The sequence below is a fragment of the Hylobates moloch genome, unplaced genomic scaffold (assembly GCF_009828535.3).
Source record: "Hylobates moloch isolate HMO894 unplaced genomic scaffold, HMol_V3 SCAFFOLD_2, whole genome shotgun sequence".
Taxonomy (NCBI): Eukaryota; Metazoa; Chordata; class Mammalia; order Primates; family Hylobatidae; genus Hylobates; species Hylobates moloch.
In genome coordinates this window covers 14,067,640-14,079,885 of record NW_026652277.1, presented here as the reverse complement: position 1 = coordinate 14,079,885, position 12,246 = coordinate 14,067,640, and the positions used below count along the sequence as shown (strand labels likewise).

Genomic DNA, 12,246 nt, shown 5'->3' with positions numbered 1-12,246 from the left:
TATCCATTGGCTCCAAACTACAGCAATGAACTTGTTAGGTTTTATTGGTGGAAGTATAATATCCAGCTCATGATGGTTATTACTAGTTCTACTTTCCTTTTTTTTTTTTTTTTTTTGAGACAGAGTTTTGCTCTTGTTGCCCAGGCTGTAGTGCAATGGCACGATCTCGGCTCACTGCAACCTCTGCCTTCTGGGTTCAAACGATTGTCCTGCCTCAGCCTCCAAGTAGCTGGGATTACAGGCACGTGCCGCCACGCCCAGCTAATTTTTGTATTTTTAGTATGGATGGGGTTTCACCATGTTGGCCAGGCTGGTCTCAAACTCCTGACCTCAAGTGACCTGCCCACCTCGGCCACCCAAAGTGCTGGGATTACAGGCATGAGCCACTGTGCCTGGCCTCTACTTTACTATTTAATACCATATTCATGATACTGTATTTTACCCTGGGATCAGTATTTCCAGATCTGAATGCTAGAGTCTGGTCAAATGAGTGATGATGGAGCAATGAGAAGAATATAAACCATATCGTAGGAAGACAGGTTAGCAATGAGAAGACTAAGCAGAGGCATTATGTCCCTCAAATCTGTGCAGGATATATGGAAAGAAGGTGGAAACTAGTTCTCTGTTGGTCCTAGGAGTCATTACCAATGACCAGGAAGCTGATTTCTGGTAAATGTGAGACAGGCTGTCTGAGAAGCGTTCTAGCTGCAGCCTCTGCATGGGCACCAGGAGGGCTGAGACTGCCTTTCTTGTGTCTCGTTCTCCACCGAATTCAGAGTACCTAGGACTGTGCCTGATCATGGCAAGGCACCCAACAGATATTTATTGAATGAATAATGAAAAGAGAGAATTGAGCATGAAGTGAGCCTTTGCATGGAATAGGCCCTCAGTTGGTGTTTGTGCCCTAGTCCTAAATGCATGGATAGTCATATGGCATTTTTTGAAAATAACTCATGCACTAAAATAATGTTAAAACTTTACGTTCAGCTTTTGCATATTGTAAGGAATGTGAGGGTGGAATAAAGTACCTGAGAACAGATGTGGGAGGCCAGAATAATTTTTTTTAACCATGTTTGAACAGCTCCAAGTTAATTAAACCACTTTTCTTAAGAGACATTAAAAGGCCATTTTAGGATCTATTTGAAATTTGTCAAGTATGCTTATTCAAACCTTACTCATTCCAGCTCAACTCCCATCATCTTCTTGAGGCCTTCTCCATAATTCTGACCCATTCAGGGCTCTGCTTTCTCTGAACTTAAAGGCAATTCTACAGAATTTAGCATTTGATTCTTTTCTAATTTCTTCCTCAGTTTCTCTGCCTAGATGAAAAGCTTTTTGATAGCAAAACTTTATTTTTTATTTTTCTTTTCTTCCAGACACATAGCAGAAACGCAGCAAATGACAATTGCTTGATTGGTTGATGGAGAGATATGAATAAAGTGTCTTTCCAGCCACTGTGAAACTGCTATTTGGGATTGTCCTGTGCAACACTTCTTTGGAATGCTGCAATGGATTAAAAGCAGTTTCTAGTCAGCACTCATGTAAGACGTAGCAGGTTAAATAGGCTTTGATTCTCTATCCCATGTATCAAAGGAGGGGACTGTAGTCCCAATTTATTGGGGTCCGCAACGTTGGCTAGGCAAGTGCTTTGTGTTATTGTTGAATCTGAATGGCTGACTGGACTCTGGGGCTCAGACAGCCTTCTTGACTCAACCTCCAAGGCAAGCCAGGGCTGCAGGTGCCAATCTCTAAACCCAATTTAGAGATTGAGTGATGTAAGCAGAGTGATTGGATGTAGCACGTGAAAATACAGCATGCTCAGTTACCTCTGAATTTCAGATAAACAACCATGCAATACTTGGGAGGTACTTAAACTACAAAAGTATTCACCGTTTTGCTACAATTCAGATGTAACTGTGTGCCGTGCATTTTCTCTGGCCACTCTTCATAAAATCCCATTCTCCTATTTCTCCCGAAATCTATGCTCTTCATTAACTCAAATGAGCTGGACTAAAAGAAAATGTTTATGACCATGTGATTGATTCCAATGGCAAATTAAAACAATTTTTCCAAAAAGGGAAAATCTACGTGATGCCTACTTTTTGTGGGCATATTCTTTTAGGTATATCCAATAATGATAATGCTGTGATTTATAGGATCTTGGTAGTCTCAAGTTAAGCTCTTGGTTTCCTTGGTGGCATAGTTTATTTGGTTCATATGCTATATGGCTGACAGTATCTTGCTCAGGCCACGTAGAAACTATGGCCGAAAAATAATTAGACTCTATTCTTTGGAATCAGGTGGAAGGTGAATTTAGTATAATCTATTGTTTTAGCTCCTGCAAAACAACTGCATTGACTACTACGAGCTGTAGAATTCAAAGAAATCTTTCCCAGTCTTTGTTAATTATCTTGTTCTCTTTCATCTCAAAAAGAAGATAATATTCCTGTTTGTTTTCCACCTTATAAACTTCTTTTCGTGGGGAAGACATCACACATTTAGGAAAATGGTTTCCATTTTTCCTAACTAAATAAGGTTTCTTGCTGTTTAGCGGCAACAGCCTTTCAATATCATTCATTCATTCAGCAAGCATTTATTAAGCAGATCTGTGCTAGGCACCAGGAGCAAACAAAATGAATAATGTAGTTCTAGCTTTCAAGAGGTTCACAAGAATCTGCGTATTCTGTGCTTGTCTTTAAATGGTTCAGCAGTCATTTCAATGAGAGGCTTATGGTAAGAGCTAATTATCACCTTGAGTAATGAAATAATTTTTTTTCTGTCACATGCTTTAAATAATATCAAGCCTTACATTCTGAGCAGAAACTGCTCTTAATGGATAGTGCCAAGGGCTAGAATTTGGCTGTTTCCTTCTGCCCTGTTCTTTAGTTAGAATTTGGTTATTCAAGAGTGCGGTCTGCAGATCAGCCCTGCCAAGATCTCCTGGGAGCTGGTTGGAAATGCAGCCTCCCAGGCCCCAACCAAACCTGCTGACTCAGGGCCTGCAGTGGAGCCAGATCTCCAGGCAATTCATTTGCACGTTGAAGTTTGAGCAGCGCTGGTCTAATACAGTATTTCTCAAGCCTAGTTTACATATGTAGAATATCTGAGCATCTTATTACAATACTGAATCCTGGGCTCTGCCCTCAACTTGCATACTCTGTGCTTGTCGTGGGGCCTGAGAATTTGCATTCCTACTAAGCTCTTTGGAGATGCTGGTGCTGCCTGTTTGAGAACCACACTTTGAGTAGCACTGATCTAGTTTGCTTGGGAAGCTGAAGTGACATTTGGTAGTGGGGTGGGGTGGGGGGACATGAACCCCAATGAGGGAGTCTGGTTGGTTTTTTTTTTCCTTACACTGGCCCCATGAACGTGCCAGAGAAACTGTTCCCTGGAACATATTTATTCTCCAGTGTCTCACCAGGTCTCCCTGCTCCCTGACATATGCCTGTCATGGGGGACAGATTTCCATATAATTAAGTGGTCAGGCAAGTCCGTGATGGCCACTGGGAGACAACAGAAGAGGGGACAATTCTGCCCAGCGGCCCAGCTCTCTGAGTTGGGCTCTACAAGATAATAGGTTTGGCCCATTTCTGGGATTCACATGAAGCAACAGTAGTTAATTCACTCTTGCTAAACTGTAGGGTATTGAGCCTTAGGAACGAAGAGGAGTGGAGATCAGGGAAGGACTGTTAGGAAATGGGTCTGGAAAAAGTTTGGGGACAACATTATGAAGTCTGAAATGTTTTTGTTCAGGAGTTTGGATTCTGTTTTGTAACTTTTTCCTACAATGCTGTCTGTTTTGAAACATTTTCCTATCTAATTGTACTTACTATTTTTTGTGTCTATTTTTTTTTCAGGATTAAGCATGAAAATATTGTTGCCCTGGAAGACATTTATGAAAGCCCAAATCACTTGTACTTGGTCATGCAGCTGTAAGTACCTTGTTTGATTGATGAGTTTTGAACCAACTTGCAAACTCCAATGTCTAAAGGGATCAGGTGGGAAAAGAAATGATTGAAGTGGGCCAGGGAAGGCAGTAGGGAGCAGGGAGGCCTGTGGGATACTAGAGAGGCCTGTATCCAACTAAAGACGGTGGGCTGCACACAGGCGTCTACAGGCCTCCCTTGAACCAGCCTGCAGCTGCTGGGCTGGACTGATAACCTAGAGCCTCAGCAGTGAATGTGACGTTCCTGTTGCAGGGTGTCTGTATTGCTTTCTAATATGCCCGGGCCAAATATGGCTGCCTGAAGACACTTCGGGGGGCCCACTGTAAGGTACACTTTGCTCCTGTCTCTAGGAGAAACTCCCTCTCTTGTCATCCTTTCCAGGGATGCCCGGGGAGGGAAGGAGATAGTAACTGCGTATACCCATTTCTCCCCTTGTATTCTTCCTTTGACAGATAAGAGCACATGTGATTGAAAAGGGAATTTGTGCCAGACATAAGAGAAGTATAATTGGTGTCAGACCATGACATTATCCCCCTCATTAGGTTATTTTTGCATTCCATTAACACTGGAGATTACCAAAAGAGGGAAGAAATCAGAAAGCCAGATATTCAAATAGAGACTTTACTTGAATGTGCATTTTTAAAAATTTAAGGTGAAATTAGCCTCCCTGCCTGCATAAATGCTTTACTCTAAGTGATAAGATTCCTAGGAATATCCCAGGGCTACATTTAGTAGAATTAACTGATAGAAACTGTGTCAGTCAATATTATGCTTTAACCATTACCTGAATGAATAAATGCTGGAACATCATATGATTAAGTTTAATGACTGAGGAGATTTTTGTTGAAGATTAGAATATAGACTTAATTTCATGATTTGCTAATGATCTTGAGACTTTGGATTGTCGAGGATATGTAGAATTGATGATTAGGCTCACAATTTCTTTTCCGTAGATTTTTCTTTTCCTTATGAATGTTTAAGCAACACGTTAACTTGGGATCATGTTAGGATGCAAATAAGTGTTCATCGGTGCATTTAGTTAACCTTTCATGATCTTCAAAATATTTTTGTAGGTTACGATATTTTTGTATAAATATTTTAAAGCTGTCTTTGCCAGAAGCATATGTATGATTTCTCTCTGTCAAATGGCAGTTCTAGGTGGTGACTAGCAGTTTTAGAGATTTATATGTTATAGTCAGCCATGATATAAGTCAAAGAAGTTTTTTTACTGCTTGATTCCACGTTAACTCGAGTTACCTAAGTGTAGTCTTTTCTAGTTCCTTGTTCTTCTGTTTGCGTTACAATTTGCCATATTTCTGGTTTTTCCTGGAGAGCGCTAGTTCTCCTCAAATTTGGGAGCATGCCCTAGAAGTTCATGTGACTTTGCTTTATGCAAAGTCTGTTCTATAAGGATGCAAGCGCATCACTTTCTCATCAAATATTATTGCCCAATTGGAAGATTATGAGATTTCAGTGGCAACCAAATGCCCTGCAAAATGTTAGCCGTGTATTTAAATGTGTGTTTTTTCATTGGTAATGCAAAAACTACTAATCCTCAAATCCAAAGCTATATGGATCTGCTTGTTTAAGTTTTGTGTTTATGGAACTATAACCAAATATCAGTTAAAGCACCTCAAATGTGTCAACCTCAGCTCTGACTCTTTCTAGCCAGGTGAACTGGAGCAAATAACTGGGCTTCTCTGAGTATCAGTTTCCATGATGGGAAAATGGGGATAATAATATTTTCATTAGAGGATTATAGTGAGTATTGAAGGAGAAAAGGATAGGAAGTAATCTCACAATATTTGGTCTTCAGTACACGTGGTTTCTCTATGGATATCTGTATCATTTCATCACTGTGTCTCTACAGATGGTCTTTAATTTTATGAGATAAAGTTCAAGTTGATTTAGAATTTGCCGTTCTAAGCAACTTGGGGTTGTATACTACCAACAAAAGTTATCGCAAATATGGGTTGGCATAAAAACATAAAAATGTCTGGAACAAAACCAACCTCAGAACAAAGCCTGGAAATGCTATCCCTGCTCCTCCCTGAGCTTTTTCTGTCAAGGAATTCCTCCTTCGTTTGTGTTAGGAAAAAAAAAAAAAACCTCATTGGCCCGGCACGGTGGCTCACGCCTGTAATCCCAGCACTTTGGGAGTTCAAGGCAGGCAGATCATTTAAAGTCAGGAGTTCGAGACCAGCCTGGCCAACATGGTGAAACCCCGTCTCTACTAAAAATGTAAAAATTAGCTGGGCATGGTGGTGGGCACCTGCAGTCACATCTACTCAGGAGGCTAAGGCAGGAGAATCGCTTGAGCCTGGGAGGCAGAGGTTGCAATGAGCTGTGATCGTGCCACTGCACTCCAGTCTGGGCGAAAGGGAAAGACTCCATCTCGAAACAAAAAACAAACAAAAAAACCCACCTCATTAATATGGAGCACACTCATTAAGAATTTTTAGTAATTGAGAGAGGAATTAGGGTGGGAATAACCGTTGGGGGACATTGTATGAGATTTGTCGTGCAAATTAATCACAAAATCCAGTTTAGAGGCAATGAGTGTTTGAATTACCTAAGGAAAAAAAATTTGTGCAGTAGTTCAGAAGCTTTATTTACACAAAAAATTAGATATGCTAATTTTAAAGATGTTAAATTGTATTCTTCTTTTATTGGTTCTCATTATACCAGTCAACTTTTTTGGGGTATCATTTACATATGAGTCACTGTATCCATTTAAATGGACACTTCAGTGATGAATGTGAGAGAATCATACCCGTAAAGCCACCACCACTGTCAAGAGACAGAAAATTTCCTTGTCACTCAAGACCCCTTGGGCCCCTTTGAAGTCTTCTCTTCCTCATTCATGATCCTAGTCAACCAGTAACCTACTTATGAGAGATTATTTTATATTTTATAAAATATCATATAAATTGACTTACATAATATGTACCTTTTGTGTCTGGCTTATTTCACTCATCATTATTTTGACATTCATCCATGTAGCATGTCTCAGTGGTTCATTCCTTTTTATTACTGAGTAGTATTCCATTATTTTATGAATATTCCACGTGTTTTAAACTTTTGTATTCATAGACACTTGGGTAGTTTCCAGTTTGGGGACTCTAATGAGTGAAGTTGCTGTGGATGTTCATGTACAGGTCTTTGTGTGCATGCATGTTTGAGTAAAGACCTAGGAGTGGAATGAATGGGTCATATGGTAGATGTTGTGTTCAGCTTTTTAATAAACCGCCTGATGGTTTTCCAAAGTGGTTGTACTGTTTTCCATTTTTTTTTTTTTGGCCAGCAGTATATGTCAGTTCCTGTTGCTCTACATTCTTGCTAGCCCTTGAGGTTTTCACTTTTAGCCATTCTAATGGGGTGTAATGATAGCGCAGGGTGGTTTTAATTTGCATTTCTCGATGATGAATCATGTTGATCATTTTTTTTATGCCCCAATTGGCCACTTGTATATCTTCTTTTATAAAATGTTTGTTCAGATCTTTTGCTCAATCTTTATTGGATTATCATCACATTCTTGGGTTGAAAGCATTCTTTATATAGTCCATACTTTGTCAGATACATGTAATATGAATATTTTCTTCCATTTTGTAGCTTGTGTTGCTGTTTTTTTAAGGTGCCTTTTAAAAAAATTCAGTGAAATATAATTTACATACTATACAATTCACCCATGAAGTGTACAATGAATTTTTTTTTGCTTTTGAGACAGATTCTCACTCTTTTTCCCAGGCGGAGTGCAAAGGCTTGATCTTGGCTTACTGCAACCTCTGCCTCCTCAGTTCAAGCGATTCTCCTAGCTCAGCCTCCAGAGTAGCTGGGATTATGGGCACCTGCCACCATGCCCAGCTATTGTTTGTATTTTTTTAGTAGAGATGGGGTTTCACCAGGTTGGTCAGGCTGGTCTTGAACTCCTGACCTCAGGTGATCCACCCACCTCAGCTTCCCAAAGTTCTGGGATTACAGGTGTGAGCCACCGCAGCTGGCCCGAAATGTTTTTTGTTATAGTCACAAGATTATGCATCCATCACTACAACCTAATTTTAGGACATTTTTGTCCCTCTAAAAGAAACCGTATACTCATTAGCAATCACTCTCAATTCCTCCCTCCCTCATTCTCTTGCAACTACTTGTTTTTGGTCCGTATGGATTTGCCTGTTTTAAACTTTTCATATGAATGGAATTATACAACATGTGATCTTTCATGACTGGATTCTCTCTCTCAGCTTATTGATTGCAAGATTAATCCATATTGTATCATGTATCAGTACTTCATTCGTTTTTATTACCAAATAATATTTTATTATCTGGATATATCACATTTTGTTTCTCTGTTTTTCAGTTGATGGACATTTAGGTTGTCTCACTTTTTGGCTAATATGAATAATGATGCAGACATTTTCATGTACAGGTTTTTTTGTGGACTTGCTTTCATTTCCCTTGGGTATATACCTAGGAGTGAAATTGCCGGGTCAAATGATAGCTCTTTTTTTTAACATTCTGAAGAGTCATCAAACTATTTTCCAAATGACTGTACCATTTTACAATCCCATGAGCAGCATATGTGGATTCCAGCTTCTCTACATCCTTATTAACGCTTAATCTCTGTCTTTTTGATGATAGCCATCCTGTGGGTGTGAAGTGGCATCTCGAGGTTTCAGTTTGTATTTTCCTGATAACTAACGATTTTGAACATCTTTTCCCATGTTAGCCACTTACATATCTTCTTTGGAGATATATATATATATATATTCAAATCCTTTATCCTTTGTAAAAATCGATTTGTCTTTTATTGTTGTGCTGTAATACTGCCTTATATATTTTATATGCAAGTCTCTTACCAGACATGATTTGCAAATGTATTCCCCTATTCTGTAGATTGTCTTTGTACTTTCTTGGTAGTTTCATTTACAGCACAAAAGTTTTTTTTAACTTTGAGGTGGTCTGGTTTATTTTTTCTTTCATTGCTTATGTTTTTGGTGTTATACTAAGAAGCTATCACCTAATTCTTTTTTTTTATTTTTATTTTTAAGACGGAGTCTTAGTCTGTCGCCCAGGCTGGAGTGCAGTGGTGCGATCTCGGCTCACTGCAAGCTCTGCCTCCCCAGTTCATGCCATTCTCCTGCCTCAGCCTCCTGAGTAGCTGGGACTACAGGTGCCGGCCACCGCGCCTGGCTAATTGTTTGTATTTTTAGTAGAGACAGGATTTCACCATGTTGGCCAGGATGGTCTCAATCTCCTGACCTCGTGATCTGCCCGCCTCGGCCTCCCAAAGTGCTGGAATTACAAGCATGAGCCACTGTGCCCGGCCACTGTCACCTAATTCTTAATGGTACCTTTTGAATAAGGAAAGTTTTAGTGGTGATAATGTTCATTCTTTTTTTTTTTTTTTTTTTGGTCGTGATAATGTTCATTTTTTTAGTGGCTTGTGCTTTTTGTGTCCTGTGTTAAAAGTCTTTGCCTATGCAAATAATTTTTTTCTCTAGACGTTACATAATTTTAGCTTTTGCTCTTTTTTTGAGATGGTGTCTCGCTCTCTCGCCCAGGCCTAAGTACAGTGGCGCAATCTTGGCTCACTGCAACCTCTGCCTCCCGGGTTCAAGTGATTCTCCTGCCTCAGCTTCCCAAGTAGCTGGGATTACAGACGTGCACCACCATGCCTAGCTAATTTTTTTTTTTGTATTTTTCATAGAGACGGGGTTTCACCATGTTGGCCAGGCTGGTCCTGAACTCCTGACCTCAAGTGATCCGCCCACCTCGGCCTCCCAAAGTGCTGGGATTACAGACATGAGCCACCGTGCCAGGTCAGCTTTTCTACCTAGGTACATATCATGATCAATTTCAGGTTAATTTATATAGTATGAAGTAATGACAATATTCATTTTTGTCATAGGGCTATCCAGTTTTCAGCATCATTTGCTGTAAGTTCTCCAACTTTGTTTTTTTTTTTTCCTTAAAATTGCTTTGGCTATTCTAGAGTATTTGTATTTTCATGTAAGTTTTTAGAATAGACTTGCCTTTTTTTTTTTTTTTTTTTTTTTAAGACAGAGTTTTGCTTTATTGTCCAGGCTCTGATGCATCGGCACAATATTGGCCCACTGCAACTTCCGCCTCCGGGTTCAAGCAGTTCTCATGCCTCAGCCTCCTGAGTAGCTGGGATTACAGGCGCCCAGGTCATTTTCTGTATTTTAGTAGAGATTTGGTTTCACCATCTTGCCCAGGCTGGTCTTGAATGCCTGAGCTCAGGCAATCCGCCTGTCTCGGCCTCCCAAAGTGCTAAGATTGTAGGCGTGAGCCACCATGCCCGGCTGCCTTTTTTAATGCTTGTGGGAATTTTGTTTGGGCTTACATTGAATCTATATATCAATTTGAGAACAACTGACAGCTTAAAACACGTAGCCTTTTGATTAATGAACATAAGTGTTTTCATTTTATTTAGGTTTTTTATTGCTCTCAGTGACATTTTATAGTTTTCAGGATGTAGGTCTTCATATACTTGTTCAATTTATTCTGAAATATTTTTTATTCTATTGTCAGTGGATCTTTATTTCATTTTTCCAGTTGCTTGCTGCTGGCATATAAAAATATAATTGATTTTTGTGCATTAGCCTCTGATCTTGATAAATTCACTTACTAGTTCTAGTGTTGTTTTGTGGATTTCTTACCATTTTCTATCTCAGTAATCATGTCATCTGAAATTTACATTAATCTAGTTAGTCCCTAAAGGAATCCTATTTGGTAAAACTTTGATAGTTTAGTTCTAAATATTAGGTGTATTTTAATGGCATAATAATATGTCTTAAAATATTTTGTGTTAGACATTTTGAAAATTCAAGTTAGCCTCTCTTATTCCCTTTTTGTCTCCATTAGTTATCCAAATGAGTATAAAAAGAAAAAAGCAATGACAGAAAGCCCTGGATATATCAGAATTAACAGTACTGGGAAAGTCTTTGGTTTGGTTTGAGGATTTTGTAGCCTGTATTATTTTTGGTTGTTGTATTTTTTGTTTTTGTTTGGCAAGGCTCAGTGGTTTATGCTCCTGAGACTCCATCTATTTTTCTTTTTATTAAATTTTTTTTTTCAGTAGTTGTGGTCTCTCTCTGTCACCCAGGCTGGAGGGCACTGGCGTGATCATAGATCACTACAGCCTCCAACTCCTGGGCTCAAGCGATTCTCCCACCTTAGCATCCTGAGTAGCTGGAACTGCAGGCATGTGCCACCATGCCTGGCTAATTATTTTTACTTTTGTAGAGATGAGTCTTGCTGTGTTGTCCAGGCTGATCTCAAACCCCTGACCTCAAGCGATCCTCCCAGTCTCCCAAAGTGTTGGGATTATACACGTGAGCCACTGCCCCTGGCCCCCATCTTTTCTGTCTGGGTCAGTGAGAAAGTGGAAAGAGTTTTTGTTTTTATTTTGTTTTTGTTTGACTAAAGAGCTAAGAAAGTGTTTAGCTTCTAAGTATATGGGGAGGATCTAAAACACAACATTTTGGAGGACTGTATTTTACAATGTTTGTGCCTTGGAAAGTTTTAGTTTCCTAGGAAACAGCATCGTGGGCACTGAGATACAGCAGGGGATGCTCAGCACCTTGATGTTATTACCTAATTGCTATTTCAGTTCTGAGTATCACAGTAAATTTGTTCCTGTACTGCTGCAGCAAGAGACTTAATTGTTTCCAGAGGTCTATATTTAAATTTTGTTTTGGTTTTTGGAAAAATGCTTTTTTTTTTTTTTTTTTTTTCAGAATTCTGTTTTTGGAACATTCTGCTTTAGATAGTAGGATGTCATTATGACATTGGGAGAAGTGATACACGGAAAGTCAGTTCGTTTGGAATTTATTTCTCATCTGACTTGACTTGTAGAACATTAATCCAGGGCCAGGCGTGGTGGCTCACACCTGTAATCCCAGTACTTTGGGAGGCTGAGGCAGGTGGATCACGAGGTCAGGAGTTCAAGACTAGCCTGGCCAAGATAGTGAAACCCCGTCTCTACTAAAAATACAAAAATTAGCTGGGCGTGGTGGCAGGTGCCTGTAATCCCAGCTACTCAGGAGGCTGAGGCAGGGAATTGCTTGAACTCGGCGGAGGTTGCAGTAAGCCGAGATCACACCACTGCACTCCAGCCTGAGTGACAGAACGAGAGACTGTCTCAAAACAAAACAGAAGAATATTAGTCCATATATTCGGAGATGAGAAAGGACACCGCCTCAACTCCTTCCCCTTTACAAGTATAATAACTTAGGAAGTAAAATAAACTTCAGGCTGATACAATGCAAAGGATAGA

General features: G+C 39.7%; 1 protein-coding gene across 6 annotated transcripts in view; it reads left to right on the top strand.

The window, feature by feature from the left end:
• CAMK1D (calcium/calmodulin dependent protein kinase ID) overlaps positions 1–12,246 on the top strand; it is a 485,392-nt gene that overhangs the window by 319,110 nt on the left and 154,036 nt on the right. For 5 of the 6 annotated variants that reach the window (XM_058431871.1, XM_032161229.2, XM_058431865.1 and 2 more), the window contains exon 3: positions 3,858–3,932. In XM_058431871.1, the coding sequence (XP_058287854.1) occupies positions 3,858–3,932 (75 nt within the window). Of the gene's footprint in view, positions 1–1,451; positions 1,542–3,857; positions 3,933–12,246 lie in introns of those variants that run through there. The other variant, XM_058431874.1, reaches the window with a different exon arrangement.